Below are 24,083 nucleotides of genomic sequence, written 5' to 3'. Positions count from 1 at the left end.
GTAATTACAGGAAAAATAGCACAACTAAAAAAGTAATGGAATTATAGTTTCTTGAGAAATCAAAAACTTTTCTCATTATGCAACTTAAAATCTCTCTGCCATATAATTTATCAATTTGAGAACAATTATAAATATATACTTTCAAGAAAACTGTGAAATTGTCCCTCTGGGGGAACTGTTTAATTAACACATATAACAATGATTTATAGTAAAAGACTGAAGAATTAAATATTATTGGAAACCATATATGACTGCATTTGCTATAGTCAGTTGTATATTTAATGCTTGATGTCAAGCTGTTTTTGGTAAATAATCAATAGCTGACAGTTTTTACAACTTTCTCATATTAGTTATTTTGAGTTAATATTGTACACACATAATGCATCCAATTACCTAATTAAATGGCAAACAATTAATAGGGATAAAATGCTAAATGGCAAACTTTTACTGTGTATGAATTTGAGATTTTCTTTTGTTAAAAATTTGTATTTTCACTCTGTTTTAAGCATTATAATGTAGCAATGTATTTAAAATGTATTGATTAGAAATTAAAAGATGATTATGCAAGATCTTGCAACTCTGGCACTAAAGTTTTTTTTTTTTTACTTTTCCATGAAGTCAAAATTTCAAATAATATTGAATTTTATGCAAACTCATCTTGCATTTTCTAATCATTTTTCTAGATAGTCTGTAATTGTAATTCATTGAGTTAAACTCTTCTTGATATGCATGTATTATACTCAGTTGAGAGACTTAGATCCATACTATGCTGAAAAACAAAGAAGACAACTTTAAAAAATACTGAAGTTTTCCAGTTTGGAGGGAGTCACGAAGTTACTATTTCCTACCTTTTTATTGAAACAATAATTTCTACAGTTAACTGGAAATATTTGAAAATACTGAGGTTTAGAATTGATTGATAATGTGGGTTTTGATACCTGAGTGAAATTCCAGATGTTCAAGCTGGTTTTAGAAAAGTCAGAGGAACCAGAGATCAAATTGCCAACATCCACTGGATCATGGAAAAAGCAAGAGAGTTCTAAAAAAACATCTATTTCTGCTTTATTGACTATGCCAAAGCCTTTGACTGTGTGGATCACAATAAACTGTGGAAAATTCTGAAAGAGATCAGAATACCAGACCACCTGATCAGCCTTTTGAGAAATCCATATGCAGGTCAGGAAGCAACAGTTAGAACTGGACATGGAAAAACAGACTGGTTCCAAATAGGAAAAGGAGTATGTCAAGGCTGTATATTGTCACCCTGCTTATTTAACTTCTATGCAGAGTACATCATGAGAAACGCTGGGCTGGAAGAAGCACAAGCTGGAATCAAGATTGCCGGGAGAAATATCAATAACCTCAGATATGCAGATGACACCATCCTTATGGCAGAAAGTGAAGAGGAACTAAAAAGCCTCTTGATGAAAGTGAAAGAGGAGAGTGAAAAAGTTGGCTTAGATCTCAGCATTCAGAAAACGAAGATCATGGCATCTGGTCCCATCACTTCATGGGAAATAGATGGGGAAACAGTGGAAACGGTGTCAGACTTTGTTTTTGGGGGCTCCAAAATCACTGCACATGGTGACTGCAGCCATGAAATTAAAAGACGCTTAGTCCTTGGAAGAAAAGTTATGACCAACCTACATAGCATATTGAAAAGCAGAGACATTACTTTGCCAACAAAGTTCCGTCTAGTCAAGGCTATGGTTTTTCAGTGGTCATGTATGGATGTGAGAGTTGGACTGTGAAGAAGGCTGAGTGCCGAAGAATTGATGCTTTTGAGCTGCGGTGTTGGAGAAGACTCTTGAGAGTCCCTTGGACTGCAAGGAAATCCAACCAGTCCATTCTGAAAGAGATTAGCCCTGGGATTTCTTGGAAGGACTGATGCTAAAGCTGAAACTCCAGTACTTTGGCCACCCCATGCAAAGTGTTGACTCATTGGAAAAGACTCTGATGCTGGGAGGAATTGGGGGCAGGAGGAGAAGGGGACGACAGAGGATGAGATGGCTGGATGGCATCACTGTTCGATGGATGGGAGTCTGAGTGAACTTCGGGGGTTGGTGATGGACAGGGAGGCCTGGCGTGCTGTGATTCATGGGGTTGCAAAGAGTCGGACATGACTGAGTGACTGAATTGAACTGACCGATATGCATATTAAAAGTTTACTTATCTTACCTGAATTTTGAGATTGATTTTCACAAGTTTACCAGGAATAAACAAACAAACAAACAAAAAAAAACCAAAATAAAAATCTGAAATATTTCTTACAGCCCAGGATTTTTGAAAATGTTACTGTATCTGTACTGCTTTGTCATGCCTCATTTTACCATACTTGTATATATTATTCCTTCACTGTTTATTCTCTCTGCTGATGTATTTGTTTATTCTTATACCAATGCCACATTATTGGCATGCCTTCATTAATCTTGATGATTTCTCAAATATTTTTCTATTTTATTAATTTCCACCTTAGTTTTTTCAAATACCCTCCACTTGTTTGAGTTTACAGTGCTCTACTTTTAATGGGATTTTTATATTTAATGTTTTATAGTTTTATTGAGATACAGTTGATATGCCACACTGGATGGCAAGTTTATGACATTCAGTATAATGACTTACATACATTGCGAAATGATTACTACATAAGTATAGTGAACATCCATCTCATATAGATACAAAACATGTTTTTTCCTTTTTGAGGAAAACTCTTAGGACTACTCTCTTAACAACTTTCAAATATACCTTACAGCAGTGTTAGCATCATGTTCTTCATTTGCCTCTGTCCTCCCTCTTCTGGTAACCACAAATATAATCTCTTTCTCTATGAGGTTGACTTCTGTGTTTTGTTTTTGTTTCTTAATTCCACAAAAAAATGAGATTATACAGTATTTGTCTTTCTATTTCTGACTTATTTCACTTAACATAATACCCTCAAGGTCCAGTCATGCTGTTGCAAGTGATATGATTTCCCACTGTTTATGGATGAATAACATTCCATTGTATAATGTACAATATTTACACATTCAAAGAGCTTATCTTTTCACATTTATATTTTTATTGAACTAATATTAACAAAATAAACTGCAACTTCATTTCTTTCACTTGGCAACAGATATTTAATGATCTATCATTCAATTGTAGAATAAAATGTATTAGAAAAAAAGTTTGTTTATACTCAAATATATGTATACATATATACGTATATATATTTACTGAAACTCATATTTCATGTGATTTTATGATCAATGTTTCATTTTTATTTTTTGTCTTGTTCTACCCATTCTTCTTTCTGATTGCATAGTTTAGTTTCTGCTTCAGATATCCTGTATTAAAATTTGTCTTGTTTCAATGTTCTACTTGCTTAATGGCTATACACAAATAAAGTAATATGTGATTCTACAATACATAATCTATAATTACTTAATGGTTGCTTATTCCAAAATACATAAATACACATGTACATGCTCATATTACAAATTTCCCATTGCTTATTGCTATGATTGTCTACTGATTTTTAAATAATTTCCATTTTTTCATCTAGACACCAAATTCCCTCATTAATTGCACTATTTCCCTGTTAGAGTTTCTTGAGTTTTCTGAATATGTAAGAATTTACTTGAGATTTTTAAAAAAATATCAAATTTCATCAATTTTAAGACATCACTTTAAGAATCCAATTTTATTGTGTATTATTATTGAAAACAAAATTTGCTGATTAAACTGAACCATGACTGATATAATTCTTTGTATGACATATAATACCTCCATTTCAGATAAGCAAAATTTGAATAAGACTTTGATATCAATCAAATGCAATCATTTATTTATTCTCCCTCATATTTTTCCTAATTATTTTGTTTTCTTATATTATTGTTTGTCCCAGATCTCCCAATAACATATCGATTATTTGTTTTTCACTCATTACGTTCATTGGAGTGGGATTTAGCTATGCTGTTGGACTTTTCAAAGAAGTGGTTTTTAATCTCTTTAGCTTACTTAACTGACTTCATTCTCTACCCATAGTAAGTTACATTTTCCATTTACTTTTGTAAATTCTTCATTTTTTTTTCATTTTATTCAGATGAGTACAAATTCCCCTCTTTGTGGCTAGTTTACATTTTTGTAAATAATGAATAATTTAAGTTAACAGAATTCCTGTTGACCATAGCTTTTTCAGTGTTCCAAATTTGTGATGTTATATCTGTATTTCATTGCTTTCCTGATAGTAATTAGTTTATTTGGTGTAAAAGCTATGATTTCCAAGGAATTACATTTGTGTGGATTTTTCAACTTGTTGTAGCTAATCATTTAGATTATTATGATAGAATCTGGACTATAAAAGCTTAATTGGTGTCAGCTGTTGGCATAGGTTCAAATATACTGGGGAATGTTTTTCCCTTGACTCACAGCTGTGTAAGCTGCAGATAATACTTCTCAGGAAAAAATGTAATCTTTCCATGAAAATAAGTATGATTTACTAATTTAAACTTTCATTAAATGTGCATCTATTGTGTCACAAGTGCTCTTACTGCAGTAATCCTGAGACTTCAGCCTTAAGTCTCTGTGATCTATAGTGCAACGTCTCCTCCCATATGCCTGCCTATATTCTCCTGATTATCCACATGTTTTTATAGATTATTGCTCTAACCAGTTAAATCATTATTTCTGATACATTCTATTGACAACTTTTACCACAGTTTCAAAAGAATATTAAATTTTATCTAATATATATGTGTGTTCAGTGTAATAATATGTATTTTGCTAATAGTAAACTATAAGCTTCTAAAAAGTCTCCTTCCTATCCTTTTGAGATGATATTTTAAAAATATTCTTTAAAGAGACACTGATGTATAGAACAGTCTTATGGACTCTGTGGGAGAGGGAGAGGGTGGGAAGATTTGGGAGAATGGCAATGAAACATGTAAAATATCATGTAGGAAACGAGTTGCCAGTCCAGGTTCGATGCACGATGCTGGATGCTTGGGGTTGGTGCACTGGCACGACCCAGAGGGATGGTATGGGGAGGGAGGAGGGAGGAGGGTTCGGGATGGGGAACACATGTATACCTGTGGCGGATTCACTTTGATATTTGGCAAAACTAATACAATTATGTAAAGTTTAAAAATAAAATAAAATTAGAAAAAAAAATATATTCTTTCATACTTAGATGAGAGCAAGGCAATTTTTTTCATTGAGTCCTTAAAGGCTTTCTTAACTTGGTTGTTTCTGAAGGTATAAATAAATGAGTTCAACGTAGATGAAACAGAAAAAATGAGGAGTGAAACCACTTTTTTAATGGTCACTTCTCCCTTTGCTGTAGGATTCATGTAGATGAAAATACATGTGCCATAGGTGATGGAAACCACTCTCATGTGAGAAGAACAGGTCAAAAAGGGCTTTTTCCTTTGCTGAGCAGAACGGAATCTCAAAATTGTCTTGATGATGCAGGCATATGACAGAACTACACAAATAAGAGTCATATTTAGGGTCAGCACAGCACAGATTATAACCATCTGTTCCTTCAACCATGTATCTGAGCATGAAATTTTCAATAAAGGAAATGCATCACAGCCAAAATGATCAATCTTGTTAGAGTCACAAAATTTTAGATTTAAACCAAGGCTAAGTGGTGGGATTAATACACACAAACCAGCCATCCAACAAAAGATGATGAGAATCCTGCAGACTCTGTTGCTCATGATGGTCACAGAGTGCAAGCTTTTGCAGATGGCCACGTAACAGTCATAGGACATGGTGGCCAGCAGAAAAAATTCTGTTAATCCGCAGAGGTCAGTAAAAGATACTTGAATTACAGAAGCATTATAGGCAATGACCCTGTCACCTGTAGCTATGCTATACAGGTATCTGGGGATACAAGAAGATGTGAAGGAGATCTCCAAGGACACATTTTTAAAGAAAAAGTACACTGGTGTTTTCAGGTGGGAATCCACAAATGTGAGTGTGATGATGGTCATGTTTCCAGTTAAACTCAGTGTGTAGGTGAGGAATAAAAAGATAATTTGAACCTGCAGCTCTGGGTCATCTGTCAGTCCCAACAGAATGAGAGTTGTTCTCTGTTTCTCATCACAGACTTCTGACTTCTCTCCAATCTGTATGTGATATTTAGAGAAATATTTTTGTTATATACTATTTAACTGATTTATAATTTTTTATTTAATCTTTTATTTTATTATATACAATGTGTTCTATGTGTTAATAATGTCTGTGTAATGCTGAAGAAGCTGAAGTAGAATGGTTCTATGAAGACCTACAAGATCTTTTAGAACTAACACACAAAAAAGATGTCCTTACCATTATAGGGAACTGGAATGCAGAAGTAGGAAGTCAAGAAACACCTGGAGTAATAGGCAAATTTGGCCTTAGAATACGGGATGAAGCAGGGCAAAGACGAATAGAGTTTTGCAAAGAAAATGCACTGGTCATAACAAACATCCTCTTCGAATAACACAAGAGAAGACTCTATACATGGACATCACCAGATGGTCAACACCAAAATCAGATTGATTATATTCTTTGCAGCCAAAGATGAAGAAGCTCTATACAGTCAGCAAAAACAAGACCAGGAGCTGACTATGGCTCAGACCATGAACTCCTTATTTCCAAATTATTCAGACTTAAATTGAAGAAAGTAGGGAAAACCACTAGACCATTCAGGTATGATCTAAATCAAATCCCTTATGATTTTACAGTGGAAGTGAGAAATAGATTTAAGGGCCTAGATCTGATAGATAGAGTGCCTGATGAACTATGGAATGAGTTTCATAACATTGTACAGGAGACAGGGATCAAGACTATTCGCATAGAAAAGAAATGCAAAAAAACAAAATGGCTGCCTGGGGAGGCCTTACAAATAGCTGTGAAAAAAAGAGAAGCAAACAGCAAAGGAGAAAAGGAAAGATATAAACATCTGAATGCAGAGTTCCAAAGAATAGCAAGAAGAGATAAGAAAGCCTTCTTCAGCGATCAATGCAAAGAAATAGAGGAAAACAACAGAATGGGAAAGACCAGGGATCTCTTCAAGAAAATCACAGATACCAAAGGAACATTTCATGCAAAGATGAGCTCAATAAAGGACAGAAATGGTATGGACCTAACAGAAGCAGAAGATATTAAGAAGAGATGGCAAGAATACACAGAAGAACTGTACAAAAAAGATCTTCACAACCCAGATAATCACAATGGTGTAATCACTGACCTGGAGCCAGACATCCTGGAATGTGAAGTCAAGTGGGCCTTAGAAAGCATCACTACGAACAAAGCTAGTGGAGGTGATGGCATTCCAGTTGAGCTATTCCAAATCCTGAAAGATGATGCTGTGAAAGTGCTGCACTCAACATGCCAGCACATTTAGAAAACTCAGCAGTGGCCACAGGACAGGAAAAGGTCAGTTTTCATTCCAATCCCAAGAAAGGCAATGCCAAAGAATGCTCAAACTACCACACAATTGCACTCATCTCACACGCTAGTAAAGTAATGCTCAAAATTCTCCAAGATAGGCTTCAGCAATATGTGAACCGTGAACTTCCTGATGTTCAAGCTGATTTTAGAAAAGGCAGAAGAACCAGAGATCAAATTGCCAACATCCGCTGGATCATTGAAAAAGCAAGAGAGTTCCAGAAAAACATCTATATCTGCTTTATTGACTATGCCAAAGCCTTTGACTATGTGGATCACAATAAACTGTAGAAAATTCTGAAAGAGATGGGAATACCAGACCACCTGATCTGCCTCTTGAGAAACGTATATGCAGGTCAGGAAGCACCAGTTGGAACTGGACATGGAACAACAGACTGGTTCCAAATAGGAAAAGGAGTAAATCAAGGCTGTATGTTGTCACCCTGTTTATTTAACTTATATGCAGTGTACATCATGAGAAATGCTGGGCTGGGAGAAACACAAGTTGGAATCAAGATTGCCTGGAGAAACATCAGTAACCTCAGATATGCAGATGACACCACCCTTATGGCAGAAAGTGAAGAGGAACTAAAAAACCTCTTGATGAAAGCGAAAGTGGAGAGTGAAAAAGTTGGCTTAAAGCTCAACATTCAGAAAACGAAAATCATGGCATCCGGTCCCACCACTTCATGGGAAATAGATGGGGAAACAGTGGAAACAGTGTCGGACTGTATTTTTCTGGGCCCCAAAATTACTACAGATATTGACTGCAGCCATGAAATTAAAAGACGGTTACTCTTAACAAGGGAAGTTATGACCAACCTAGATAGCATATTGAAAAGCAGAGACACTACTTTGCTAACAAAGGGTCGTCTAGTCAAGGCTATGGTTTTTCCTGCGGTCATGTATGTATGTGAGAGTTGGACTCCGAAGAAAGCTGAATGCTGAAGAATTGATGCTTTTGAACTGTGGTGTTGGAGAAGACTCTTGAGAGTCCCTTGGACTGCAAGGAGATCCAACCAATCCATTCTGAAGGAGATCAGCCCTGAGATTTCTTTGGAAGGAATGATGCTAAAGCTGAAACTCCAGTACTTTGGCCACCTCATGCGAAGAGTTGACTCATTGGAAAAGACTCATGCTGGGAGGTATTGGGGGCAGGAGGAGAAGAGGACGACAGAGGATGAGATGGCTGGATGGCATCACTGACTCGATGGACGTGAGTCTGAGTGAACTCTGGGAGTTGGTGATGGACAGGGAGGCCTGGCGTGCTGCGATTCATGGGGTCGCAAAGAGTCGGACACAACTGAGCGACTTATCTGATCTGATCTGATCTGATGTATATATATATATATATATATGTATATACACCAACATGTTTTATGTCTATCTTTTTTTTTTATGGTTCTCTCTGTTTATTTTTTTAATTTTATTTTACTTTTAAACTGTACATAATTGTATTAGTTTTGCCAAATATCAAAATGAATCTGCCACAGGTATACATGTGTTCCCCATCCTGAACCCTCCTCCCTCCTCCCTCCCCATACCATCCCTCTGGGTCGTCCCGGTGCACTAGCCCCAAGCATCCAGTATCGTGCATCGAACCTGGACTGGCATCTCGTTTCATACATGATATTTTACATGTTTCAATGCCATTCTCCCAAATATTCCCACCCTCTTCTTCTCCCACAGAGTGCATAAGACTGTTCTATACATCAGTGTCTCTTTTGCTGTCTCGTACACAGGGTTATTGTTACCATCTTTCTAAATTCCATATATATGTGTTAGTATACTGTATTGGTGTTTTTCCTTCTGGCTTACTTCAGTCTGTATAATAGGCTCCAGTTTCATCCACCTCATTAGAACTGATTCAAATGTATTCTTTTTAATGGCTGAGTAATACTCCATTGTATATATGTACCATAGCTTTCTTATCCATTCATCTGCTGATGGACATCTAGGTTGCTTCCATGTCCTGGCTATTATAAACAGTGCTGCGATGAACATTGGGGTACACGTGTCTCTTTCCCTTCTGGTTTCCTCAGTGTGTATGCCCAGCAGTGGGATTGCTGGATCATAAGGCAGTTCTATTTCTAGTTTTTTAAGGAATCTCCACACTGTTCTCCATAGTGGCTGTACTAGTTTGCATTCCCACCAACAGTGTAAGAGGGTTCCCTTTTCTCCACACCCTCTCCAGCATTTATTATTTGTAGACTTTTGGATCGCAGCCATTCTGACTGGTGTGAAATGGTAGCTCATAGTGGTTTGGATTTGCATTTCTCTGATAATGAGTGATGTTGAGCATCTTTTCATGTGTTTGTTAGCCATCTGTATGTCTTCTTTGGAGAAATACTTAGGAATATATCTACCTAAAGAAACTAAAGACCTATATATAGAAAACTATAAAACACTGGTGAAAGAAATCAAAGAGGACACTAATAGATGGAGAAATATACCATGTTCATGGATTGGAAGAATCAATATAGTGAAAATGAGTATACTACCCAAAGCAATTTATAGATTCAATGCAATCCCTATCAAGCTACCAACAGTATTCTTCACAGAGCTAGAACAAATAATTTCACAATTTGTATGGAAATACAAAAAACCTTGAATAGCCAAGCGATCTTGAGAAAGAAGAATGGAACTGGAGGAATCAACCTACCTGACTTCAGGCTCTACTATAAAGCCACAGTTATCAAGACAGTGTGGTACTGGCACAAAGACAGAAATATAGATCAGTGGAACAAAATAGAAAGCCCAGAGATAAATCCACACACATATGTCTATCTTGTATTTAAGATTTTCCACTGTAACTAAGTAGATGCTGAGAAGTTTTATGGGTTGCAATGATGTCTTTTGGCTTGAATTCATATCTTTTCTTGACACCTTGAATCTTTTTAAACCAGTGCTATGATAACTGGGGTTTACTTTATAGACTCTAGAGCAAAATGTAAGGTCTTTGCTCCAAAAGAAAATTTTGTGTGCTAGTTTCTTCTTAAGCTTAGTTCTGTTCACTTCAGTTGCTTGGTCGTGTCTGACTCTTTGCTAACCCATGGACTGCAGCACGCCAGGCTTCCCTGTCCATCACCAACTCCCGGAGCTTGCTCAAACTCATTTTTTAGGTTAAGTGTGCTTAATTATTACAAACAAACAAAGCCCTGCTGCTTGCCCACCATCTCCTGCTACATAGTCCACATTTTTGTTCCTGCATTACCTTTACTGAATATGTATGTAACCTCTACTGCTGATACATATGATAATCACCTTCCCTTCCCTTCTACATCTTCCAGCCAAACCTCCAAATATTTTCTTACTATCTCCATTATTGAAACAAAAATAAATGACAGTAAGAGCTGAGGAACTCTCCCCTCTGCTAGAGGGGATATATGTTAAATCAGCAGGACAGAGAGAAATGCTATTACAGTCAATGTCAAATGTCACTTTTCTTTTTAATTTGCAGAAAATACAACTAAGTAACACAAACAAATGGTCCTTGCTGATCTACAATCAAGAGTCATTACTTAATCTTCTGAGTAATGAAGTTTGGCAAAAAAACACATAACACTGTGTCTTTGGAGACAGGAGGATGCTACAGCAGCGTTTGACCCAGATCAGCAGGAAAGCGGTATCATTTCACTTACATAAATCATTACAAAAATCTTGAAAAAATTAACTGTTTAATTATATGAATGAAATCCGTAATTATATGAATGTTTTATTTTTGGACAATTCCAATCAGATAAGAGAAAGGAAAAGTTTATAAAATTATACTAGTTTAATGTTTACATTATAGAACTTATACTTAGATATTTCTGTCTTGGCACAGACTACCTGTGAATACTTAAAAATTTGCCACAATATCTTGTAATTGGATGCAAAATATTTTTTTATGATTGTACAACAATATGGGCTCCCCAGGTGGCTCAGTGGTAAAGACTCTGCCTGCAGTGCAGGAGATGCAGGAGACATGGATTTGATCCCTGGTTTAGGAAGATCCTCTGGAGAAAGTAATGGCAACCCACCACAGTATTCTTGCCTGGGAAACCCCATGGACAAAGAAGCCTGATGGGTTGCAGTCCATGGGGTCGCCAAGAGTCGAACTAGACTGAGCAACTGAGAATCACGCATGTATGCACAGCAATATGAATGGATTTAATGCCACTGAATTTTACACTTAAAAATGGTCAAAATGATAAATTTTGTTATGTGTATTTCATGAAAACAATAACACAATTTTATATATTTAAACATAACTTGTTTACCTCAGAGTATTAATTTTTTTTTTTTTTGCTTAGTAATGTCACCTCAATGGCAATTTTGGCCAGTTTTAAAACAATACCTGAACTAAGTGTAAAATTATTTTTATTGTCCAAAGCTGCTAATTATTCTATCAAAAGGATGCTCTTGCAAATGTATTTTAATGTGTGAGAATAATTTATAGAAGTGAAATTTCTCAATAAAAATATTTTGCTTTTAGAAAATTTATATAATATTATAGAAATCATGAGATCAGTTTATAGCAAATATTTGCCACTATAATTAGATTTGGTAAATTAATTTTTATATTGATTTATGTCTTGTTCTTTTATAGTTATTATATATGTATTTCAAGATTTTGAGTCTTTAAGTGTTGATATTGAGTTTTGCCTTATAGTTCATAGGTTTTTTTTTAATTTAAATTTATTTATTTTAACTGGAGGCTAGTTACTTTACAATATTGTATTGGTTTTGCCATACATCAACATGAATGCGCCACGGGTGTACACATGTTCCCAGTCCTGAACCCCCCTCCCGCCTCCCTCCCCATACCATCCCTCTGGTATAGTTTTATACAGTCAAGACTATGAAGTGTTTTTTGCTCTTTAATTTTTAACTACATTATTGAGATATAATTGACATACAATAAACTTCACTATTTAAAGTGTACAATTTGATATTCTGACATATGTGTACTCCCAAGTATCAGCCCATCATGCTAATCCTTCATTTTCCAGTTTCCATGTGCTCCTGTTTACTCTCTCTATCCCACTCATCCCTGCTGCTGCTCTCAAATACCTATCCGTCTCTATAATTATAGTTTAGTTTGCATTTTCTAAACTATTATGTAAATGGAATCATATAGTCTTATTCATTTTTTTATTTCTCTATAACATATTTTTTTCACCTTTACTGAGGTACGAATGAGAATATACATGTATGTGTAAGGTATAAAATCTGATAGTTTCTTATAAATATACATTGAGAAATAACCACCACAATGAAGCTCATTAGCATTCATTACCTGAAACAGTTACTGCTGCTTTGTTTTGTCTTGTTTTCATGGCTTATTTTCACACTTAAAATTTTAAATCATTTAGAATGCAACCCGTTTGTGTGAATAAAAAATAAATTTTTCATTTGAGCTTTTCTTGTGACTGAAGCAATTATTATATAAACAATGATTTTCTTAACGAACTGAAAATATCCCACTTTTATTTAACAAGTAAAGTAAAACTTTATATAAAAATAAAGGCTATTTTTTAGTGTATACTTTCATGCTCTCAAAGGTTCTACTGAATGCTTTATCTTTTTTAATGCAAGTACCATATTAATTTGGTTTTACTGATCTATAATATGTTTGATACTATTTAAAGTAAGTTTCTATTCACTAATAATCATTTTTCATTTATGTGCTCCACATTCATGAGATTTAACTGTTTCATACTGAGATAATTTGTGCAATTCAAAATTTTTAAAAAGTTGATTCCAACTGGAGTTGTGTTAAATTTGTCTATTGAGTGGGAAAATTAGTATTTTATTTTGTAACACGTTGAATCCCTGATAGAATCTATTCTTTAGCAGTCAGATTGATTGCTTTGATGGAGGAGCTCATTGCCGCTATAAATGTTGTCAAAACTAACTTTTTGATTGCATTCATCCTTTCTTCATCCAAATAACTAAATGTTCTTATTATGTTTGTAAGTTTTCAATTAGATTTCATCAATTCTAATTAAATATGTCATTATTTTATGTACTTTAATGACAAAGTAATGAATAAAACATGTAAAATATTAAAATGGCAATTACGGTAAGGTCCATTCACTTCTCAAACAGGTAAACACTTGAAAAAACATGGTTTTCATAATTTCTAACTACAGTAGTTTCATAACTTATATTCTAATAATTCCAACTATTATACTATTTATCTTATGGCATTTTCAAGCTGGCAATGAAATTCTGATTATCAGGGATGAAGGTGAGCATCCCTCACTTGTTTCTTTTTTCTCATTTGTTCTTGATTTTAATTAAGATGAGTACACAGCACAGTAAAAGTATGTAACTTTTATTTCTTTAGAAATTATTTTATTTTGGTAGTTTATTATATTCTCATTTTACTTTAAGTGTATTAGGAGAGATTAGTGATTTGTATCCAGTGATCATTTGATCAATTAATCAAAACCTAAATATAATGTTCTTTCTTTATTTTGTTGTTATAGCAAAATTGGTCTATATTTAATATATATGTGTGTATGTATTGATATATATTCCTATTTCTGTATACATTTCTTTATATCTCTATTATCTATCTCTACTCTTGTATTATGGAAATACACCTTGATCATAGCATAATTTGGACTATTTTTTGGTGATATTTGAAATAGCCTACCTATATTCATCAGTGAATTTTATAGCTTATCTTATAACTTCATAATCATATTTTTGTCAAATATTAAGACATTTTAATAAAATTCAATATGGAGAGATATTGTTTGTATAATTGCAATCATAACAAGTTTATATAGTGATTTATTGTGGTTTTAAAGTAATCTGATCCTTTTATCTTCTTAAACATGCATTTTATTTGCCTTCTTAAATGTTTTATGGAGACTGATAGATTGGTCTTCCACACCTTGAATTAATTTTTAAAATTCTGGCTTGCTAAAACTTTGTTCATTAGCACTATATCTTCACGTATTTTTTGTTGTTGTGGTGTTGCTATAGTACATCTGTGAAGTTATTCTAATTTGCAATTAGAATAGCTAAGTATTCTAATCTAAATTTTATAATGAGCAGTAAAATGTTATTTTTGTTCCATTTGTTTTTTTAATAATGAATAATTTATGTTTGAAGAATTATTTGATTTCTTCTGAGGGTAGCTTTTATATGATTTCTATGAATTCTTATGAAGTGTCTCTATCTCACTGCATGCATTGAATTCACTACTGCATTTTTTATATATAGTATTAGTAGCTATATATATATATATATATATATATATATAAAATTTGGGCTGTAAAGTCTTTCTCAGATAGAAAGAGAAACATAATAATGGTCTCCATGTCTTCATTTGTAGCTCATAACTCAAGAAGAGACAGAAAAATTTCTTAGAGAAAATTGCTGTCTTTTTACGTGGGAGGCCAATGTTTTCCTCTTAAATCACAATTTTGAAGTCTTGACTTTATGCTGCTCTGTCACTGTAAGTATTTTCACCATTTGGATTCTGACTCTTCAACTCCTGCCACCAAATGGGCTTTTAAACTCCAGCCTCTAATTCATAATCCAATAGCTTGTCCTTTCCATTCTTCATTTTTTCCTTTCCTGGGTCATAAATGGGATTTTCCTTTCCTGGGTCATAAATGGGATTATTTATCTTCCTTTGTGATTATTTTGTGCCTTTGATGCATTATAATTGTTCACATTTAACTTTCTCTTTTACCAATATTAAAAAAAGTATTTGAGAGATTTTATCCAACACATTTTTGTTTTTAATGTGTTTTCCTAGAACATTAGAAATGTTACAACTATCTTTCTCAGTGGTTCGTTGTACTTTTACATCATGCCCTCATTCATTCTATTCAATATCTTATCACACAATTTCAGTTCTCACTGGAATTTTTGTAGAATTTTATCCATATTTGAGTACAGCAATCAGTGGTATTATGCTACCAGTTTTATGGAATATTCATGAATTGTTTTTATTATACCATAAAACTTAATTATATGGGATTATATTACCTGGGCCTCCCAGGTAGCACTAGTGGTAAAGAACCAGCCTGGCAATGCAGGAGACAAAAGAGACACAGGTTTGATTCCTGGGTCAGAAGATTCCATGGAGAAGAAAATGGCAACCCCCTCCAGTATTCCTGCCCGGAGAATCCCATGGACAGAGGAGCCTAGTGGGTGAGAGTCCACAGGGTAGCAAATAGTTGGCTACAACTGAAGAAACTTAACACAACAACATATTTATCTACAGATAAATTGATGAGAAATATATTTTCATTTTCTTTACCAAGACAAATTGTCATGAAGTTGAGAAAAAATAAAGCAAATAATTAACTTGATTAAGGTGTAATATAAGTAAATCTAAGAGAAACAGAGAAATGAAACTGAAATGTAGATTATTAAAAGGTAAAGAAAATTATAAGCTTCAATAGAAAGGTTTGGTAGCCACTCATATTCTATGTTAACTTTATTTAATGACTGCTATTTTATTTTACTTCTTTAATAATGATGCAATTCATTTGATCAAGTTATTGAAGGATTTTTTCACTTGCTTATTTCTCAGTGCATAAATAAATGGATTTAACATAGGTGAAATGGAAGACATGAGTAGTGAAACCACTCTATTAATAGGCACTTCTTCCTTGGCTCTAGGATTCATATAGATGAAAATGCATGTGCCATATGTGGTGGAAACCACAATCATGTGAGAAGAACAGGTGGAAGAAGTCTTTTTTCTTTGCTGGGCTGAAGGGAATCCTAAAATTGTCTTCACAATTTAAGTATAGGATAAAACTACATATTTAAGAGTCAAAATGAGGGTCAGCACCACACAGATTAAAACACTTTGTTCCATGAACCATGTGTCTGAACAGGATAACTACAGGAGGGGAGAGACATTGCAGAGAAAATTATCAATGCCATTGGAGTCACAGAATTTCAGATTTAGCCCCAGACTAAGTGGGGATATTATGACCAATAGTCCAGCCAATCAAGAGCAAAAAAACAAGTCTCTGGCAGATTTTGCTGCTCATAATGGTCACATAATGCAGAGGTTTGCAGATGGCCACATAGCAGTCATAAGACATGGTAGCCAGGAGAAAGAAATCTGTTATTGCAAAGAGGTCAGTAAAAAACACTTGGCTGGCACAGGTAAGAATCCACAAAGATGAATGTGATGATGGTCAGATTCCCAGTGACACCCAGCATGTATGTGAGAGATAGAAAGATAAAAATCAAAACCTTCAGCGCAGGGTCATCTGTCAACCCCAGCAGAATAAAGGTTGCTATGGTAGTTTTTCATCACCGATGACTTTTTTCCAAACAGTATTCACAGTTATTCAGAGATTATTATGTAGAACATATTCCCTGTATAAATACTAATTTAAGCAGCTCTATCTTCATTATATTTTCATATTATATTTTAAATCATAATATGCATATGATTGGCTTACCTGGTGGCTCAGTGATAAAAATATCCACCTACTAATGCACGAGATGCAAGAGACAGGGGTTTAATGCCTGAGTGGGGAAGATCCCCTATAGAAGGAAATGGCAGCACCCTTCAAGATTCTTGCCTGGGAAATCCCACGAACTGAGGAACCTGGTGGGCTACAATCTACGGGGTTGCAAAAGAGTTGGGCAGACTTTGCTACTAAAAAACAATAACAATAGGCATATGATTGAATACATTGCTAAAATAGTGTAATTTCATGAGTAGGAAAATGTCATTTGACTCCCCTAAATCTTCCATATTCAGAGTTAAGTGAAAGAAAAAACACATCATCAAAGTGTGCATTTGCTTAACAATTCCATTCTTGTCAAAATGCTAAAACGTGAACGCTGTCTCTTCAGTTGTTTCCAACTCTTTGCGACCCTATGGACTGTTGCCCACCAGACTTCTCTGCCCAGGATGGTATGGGGAGGGAGGAGGGAGGAGGGTTCAGGATGGGGAACATATGTATACCTGTGGCGGACTCATTTTGATGTTTGGCAAAACTAATACAATTATGTAAAGTTTAAAAATAAAATAAAATTAAAAAAAAAAAAAAGAATACTAGAGTGGGTTGCCAGGCTCTCCTCCAGGGGATCTTCCTTACCCAGGGATCGAACTTGCCCCTCCTGAGTCTTCTGCATTGTAGGGGTATTCTTTACCCACTGAACCACCTGGGAAGCCCCCAAAATACTAACACATGATTTGCAATTTGGACTCCCTCTAGAGTCTTGACCAGAATGTGGAATCTCTGAGTTTTCTCTCTCTTTTTTTTTTTTTTGTTCATTTGTTTTTCCTGTTGTGGATAAGTGTGTTTTCTCCCATGAACAATAGTATCATTGTAAAAACTGCTGTGCAACATACAGGATTTTAAACACAATTTTATTATATTTTTAAAAGAAGTGCTTTGATAAAGGAACTTTAAAATTACACGTGGTTTTCCTGTATTATCTGTTTGTTTTGATTGCTTGGGCATATTTAAATCCGCTTCACTTCTGATTGCATACCTCTCCCTTTTTTCTCCACAATTGCTATAATTTTATATAGCACTTTTCAGTTAATAAACACATGTTTCTACTTCTACTAATGGATTTTTTATGACTTAATATATTGGCTTGAACACCAAGCATATCTACATCTGTATTGAACCTACAACCAAACCATTCATGTCAATTTCAGTGTGACTAAATCACAGGTCATGATCATCCACATGGTTTGTCACTTTCATCACCCTTCCTGTGTACTCACAGATTCCATTTATTAACCACCCAATCTGTGCATGGTATTATTGTACGTGCTTATATACTCTGTCCTATATTCAGCAACTTAACTGAGTAGATCTAATAATTGATTTTCAGTTGAAGTAAAATTTCCTCTGAAAAGTTTTGTGCAATTGTACTAGATGCCTTATCCTACATACCTACTTCTGTGTTCCCACAAACAGCAAAACTTGCCACTATGTTAGTACTTAGCTAGAGAATATGTTTGCTGAGATCATAACTTCCTCACCCTTATAGCAACAACAACTAATGTAGTCTTACATGTATTGTCAATGCCTAAGACTATTTTCTTAATAAATTTATGTGTCTATATTTAACAAGCACAACAACAAAACAACAAAAGTGTTTCTTCATATTTGGGCTAAAATTCTGATACTCAGTATTTTTATTCAATTTTTTGTATAATAGTTGATAGCTAGACATTTTCTGGTTATTTTGCTTTTCCTTTTTAAAGAAGAGCTATTTAAAAAAAATAATTTAGATGTACTGTGATATTTGCAACTGTGGGAAAAGCTATAGGGTCATTCTCCTCTAACCCTGGTTTTTCAAATAAGTAATTGTATTTTCATTGATTCTGTGTTTCTATGCTCAGTTATCTAGAAATGCAATGTTGATTCCAGAAATCAAGGGTTTTATTGATGCTGAGTTTATACTAAAAGCTACTGCATCGTTATTTTTTCAGGCATCCCGATTTAATTACTGAAGTGGGGTAATTGATCATTTTCAATATAGAATAAGTGTCTCAAAGATTGTAATACTACATCAATGAGTGAAAAAATTTCCCTTTGAAATCATAGTTTATGTGTCTTTGAAGAGTTTCTCTTCATTGTTTTTAAATTGCATTTTATTCGTACTGAGGTAGGAGAAGAGCTGTATCTGATGGTTTGACCAATTAATAACATTAAATCCATGTGTTGGCAGCCACCAGTATGGGGATGAAGTGCTGACCTAGGCTTATAGTTTTGAAAACTAGGACCCTCCCATAGAATTTGGGTTGTATACAATATATATATTAGATTTAATTCAGAAGTAGTAGGGAATGATTATTGCCATCTATCTACTTCTTGTAATTTTTTTTTTAATCTGTCAAACTGCATATGTATCACTATGTAACCTTATTCAATGTATTATGGACGTTACTCAATGTTCAAAAACTATATTTTTTTGAAATAGTCTTATAAGACATACCTCATAGACTTAGAGAATAAATTTACCATCCCAGACGGAAATGATGGCAGGGGGAGGGAATGACTGGGATTTTAGGGTTGACATATACACACTGATTATTTAAAATGGATAATCAAGAAAGGCCGACTGTAAAAAAATAAAAATAAAAAAAGATAATTCCATAAGCTAATTGACACTGACATACAACAAACATTTTGGTTCATTTATCTTTCAATAAATATTCACAAGGAGGGATTTCCAGTGAGTGATGTTACTGCAACTAATCTCTTAGAGTGATGAAGGAAGAAGTACACAGACACACCACACCCACGTACATATATTTTCCAACTTGAGATTGATGGTATAGCTGATGCTATTTCTGCATATATACTACATTTGGATTTTCATTTATATATCCACCTATTTCTATTAAGTTATTTAATACATATTTTTGAAGACTTTGTAAAATACAGAAATTATATCTCATAGATCTTAGGTTAATGCAAGCACATGAATTTCCTTTTTGTCTGAGAAAATTACAGCTGAAATTAAACAAACAGAAATATTACTAATGGTGCAAAACATCACACTTACTTTTGTGTCAGTCAATCATAACTTCCTTAAGTTGATTAAAATTCCTAAAGGCATTTAATTGAAAATGGAAAGTTCGATGAAGATTTTCATAGAAACTTCTGCTTGGCTCATGCATTGTTTATCACTCTCACAGGGTGTTTGAACATATAGAAAGCTCTCTGAAATTGCTGTCTCTAAAAATTGGTTTGACTTTCCCAGGAAAAGCCTAAGAAATTGTTTTGTATATAGATTAACTTTTAAAAGGTGGGGAAAAAATGATCCTAATGGCAGTGAAATGCCTTAGACTCCCTCCTCTTTTGCAAGAGCTGGTATTTCAGAATCTTTGAACAGAGGCAAAGGTTTGAATATCAGCTTTGCCTTTTTTTTCTTCTTTTTAAATTTGTTCTCCTTGCAAATAAATGCCTTTAAAAAAGGTCCTTGATGACTTGTGCTGAAAAGTCACTAATGAATCTTTGGAGTAATTCTGTTTGGCAAAAGCAAAATACAAAAAAGTGTTTTGGCTCTAGTGTCCTTGGAGAAAAGAGGATGACAAGTATCAGGTTATTCTGTTCATTTTCTTATTTCTCTTAAGAGCTTTATCAAAGGAAAATCATAATACAATAAACTGCACATTTTTAAAGTTTTGACATATGTACACTCCAGTGAAAACATTTACATAATAAAAAAATTGAACATGTCCATCATCCTTAAGTGTTGATGGATTTTTATTATCTCCTGTGCCCTAGTCTTTCTGCACCTCCCTATTCCTCAGGCAACCATTGATAAATTGTCACTATGGACTAGTTTGTTTCCTTTAGCAGCTTAAGTAAATATAGTAATGCAATATTGTAATTTATATTTCATTTAAAATTACATTTATTTTACAATTATAAATAAATTACATTTACATAGCAATTTACATTTCGATAGACACTGTGAGAGTAGTCATTTCCCAATGGTTGTAATAAGAAAGAGGTAAAACCAATACAATATTGTAAAGTTAAAAAAAAATAAAAAATAATAAAAAAGAAGAAAGAGGATAAAAACTGTTTTCAACATCCCCAGTATCTCAATGTCGCTTAATTTTGTATTAGACTATGAATGAGTTTAAGCAAATTTCCATATATTTATTTTTTATTTTTTTCATTATTATTATTTTTTTTTTCCTTTACTATTTGCCTCTAAATTTGATTTACCCATAGGCAATTATGTATTCCTATTCTTTATTTAATTACTTATACTTTCTGTTTGTATATGTAAGAGCTCTCTTATAATTTAGATATTAATCTAGCATATGCTTTTTTTTAAACTTAGTTTATGGTATAATTTTATTTATAAAATATTTTATTTTTACTTAAAATATATTTATGGCTACTGTTCTTTATTGCCATATTCTTTTCTAAAAGTATTGCATTAATAATTGTGATCAACTGCAAGGAGATCCAACCAGTCCATTCTGAAGGAGATCAGCCCTGGGATTTCTTTGGAGGCAATGATGCTGAAGCTGAAACTCCAGTACTTTGGCCACCTCACGCGAAGAGTTGACTCATTGGAAAAGACTCTGAGGCTGGGAGGGATTGGGGGCAGGAGGAGAAGGGGACGACAGAGGATGAGATGGCTGGATGGCATCACTGACTCGATGGACGTGAGTCTGAGTGAACTCCGGGAGTTGGTGATGGACAGGGAGGCCTGGCGTGCTGCGATTCATGGGGTCGCAAAGAGTCAGACACGACTGAGCGGCTGAACTGAACTGAACTGATGAATACATAGTTTCATTTCAACATTGACAGTTACTGTAATAAAAAGCTATAATTTTGCTGTTGCAGTAGATATAAAAAGCTATTTTAAAACTTTTTCTCTTGCAGTTCCTTGATTACTCTGAAAGATAAACAATTTTTTCTATGCATTTGTTTGCTGTATTACCTCTAGGTTAGAAAAAGATTTTTTTTATCCCCAATTTGATTGAGATAAATTGACATAGTCCATTGTGTATTATAATGTTTTAAATTCAGTATTTTCAAAAGTATGACATCTCTTTCCTTTATTTAATGTTCTTTTTTTTCTTTTTTCATTGTGATGTCTTAACCACAGCATTAAATGTTTTTTTTTTTTTATGAGAAATTCATATGCACACTGAACATGTGTGTATAATCATTCATCAATCAACCTACCAATCTACTAACAGATCAATAAGTAATATCTAAGTCATTGAATCCATTGTTTATGTTGTGAAAAATAGGTCTAACATATTTACTTGCAGAAGAATAAGTTTTAGTCACAACATTCATTCATTAATTCTTTTCATACTGAACGCAAATTCCATTTTTGTAATTGAATACATTAGTTTATTTACACAAAACCATTTCTATATTTTTGTTCTATGCATTAATTATTTCTAGGCCAATACACATTTTAAATTTATTTCAATGGCTCTTACTTATACATTCGTGGGAAGTTTGTGAGTTTTAGTCTTCCAGGTGCATCTACAAATAATTTTGTGTGATGAATAGCATAATTGTTGGAATTTTAATGATAATTATATTAAATTTTATATGTTAGTTTTAGGTGAATTATTACACTTTTGGTGTGTTGCTTTGCAGCCAAGAATAACATAACTTTAAAAATTATGTGTTTCCATGATTGTATATCTTTAAATTGATTGTGTCTCTTTCCTCATTTAGAAAACTGCTTTATTCCTTAATGGCATCCTTTCTTTATTGTTTAGATTGAAATTGGTTTCTTATTATGCTTTTTAAATATTTATTCTTATACAAAATATACCTCTGATTTTTTAAAAAAATATCCTTACCCATCTTAAATTCTTGTCTAAATCCTATCATTTCTCTATAAGTTTCTTGAATTCATACCTCTTTCAATAACTTTAGTGGAAGAGTGTGTACTTCTTTTAAAATTTTTTTTTAAATTGGAGAATAGTTGCTTTGCAATGTTGTGTTAGTTTCTGCTGAAGAACAATATGAATCAGCTATAAACATACATATATCCCCTCCCACTTGAGCCTCCCTCCCATACCGCATTCCCACTCGTCCAGGTCATCACAAAGCAGATTTGAGCACCCTGTGCTGCACAACAGTTTCCCACTAGCTATCTATTTTATCTAGCTAATATTTTACATCTGGTAGTGTATATGTCAGTGCTACTCTCTCAATTCATCCTATCCTCTCTTTCCCTCATTGTGTCCACAAGTCCATTATCTATGTCTTGAGTTACAAATATGTTCATCAGTACCATTTTTCTAGATTTCATATATATGTGTAATATATGATATTTTTTCTTTTACTATGTACCTCTTTATATGAACTTAAAACAACATTAATTCACAGACATGGTTTATTTTACTGCTATACAGAAAAAAATGCTGCCTATTAAATATATTATGATGTAAATGATTAGCTATCACACATTATAAAATTTTATATTCAGGTTAATGATGCATAAAATATGCATATTTAAATTGTTAAAAGCTATATTTTATATCTTCTGCATAGCATTTATAACAAATTCTATTTATAGTTCGTCTATTTTCTTATGATGTTTCAAGACCATAAAACAATGTTGAATAACAAGGATGAAATTATTGTTGTCATCTCTTGTGTTGTTGGAAGAGAGTGTTTGTTATGACTGGGCTTCTTTCCCACTTTGGCTCAGCCTCTTCATTCTTTCTGTAGTCATTTCTCTGCTCTTCCCCAGTAGTATATTGGACACCTACCTACCTGGGGGGTTCAACTTTCAGTGTTATATCTTTTTGCCTTTTCATACTGTTCATGAGGTTCTCAAGGTAAGAATACTGAAGTGGTTTGCCATCCTCGTCTCCAGTGGACCACATTTTGCCAGGCCCTAACTATCAGGGACATGACCTTCAGCCACTCAATGTAGCCAGATGACATGCCGGGTGCCCTGGCTGTCCCACTGCCGGTCCTCATTGTGTGATGAAATTAGGCATCCATGTTTGGTCCTTGATTTATATTCATAGTCTGAAAGAAAAAAAAGAAAGTCACACAGTTGTGTCTGACACTTTGTGATCCCATGGAATGTAAACTCTCCTGCTCCTCTATCCATGGAATTCTCCAGGCAACAGTACTGGAGTGAGTTGCCAATTCCTTTTCCAGGGGATCTTCCCAACGCAGGGATTGAACCTGGGTCTCCTGCGTTGC

The 24,083-nt window shown here is 34.1% G+C and overlaps 1 protein-coding gene and 1 pseudogene across 1 annotated transcript; both read right to left on the bottom strand.

Annotated features, from left to right (window-relative positions):
• Positions 1–5,138: 5,138 nt before the first annotated feature.
• LOC113893504 (olfactory receptor 6C68-like) lies at positions 5,139–10,742 on the bottom strand. Its single transcript, XM_027543457.1, has 2 exons — positions 10,734–10,742; positions 5,139–6,113 (listed from the first exon to the last, which is right to left on the bottom strand). Exons 1-2 carry the CDS (start codon positions 10,740–10,742, stop codon positions 5,139–5,141), a joined length of 984 nt encoding a protein of 327 aa, XP_027399258.1.
• A 5,174-nt stretch (positions 10,743–15,916) lies between these two features.
• On the bottom strand, positions 15,917–22,751 carry LOC113893503 (annotated as a pseudogene).
• Between the last annotated feature and the right edge of the window lie 1,332 nt (positions 22,752–24,083).

Source organism: Bos indicus x Bos taurus, chromosome 5, assembly GCF_003369695.1.
Source record: "Bos indicus x Bos taurus breed Angus x Brahman F1 hybrid chromosome 5, Bos_hybrid_MaternalHap_v2.0, whole genome shotgun sequence".
NCBI lineage: Eukaryota > Metazoa > Chordata > Mammalia > Artiodactyla > Bovidae > Bos > Bos indicus x Bos taurus.
Note: the sequence above shows the minus strand (reverse complement) of the source record. Positions and strands in the feature narration are given on the sequence as shown.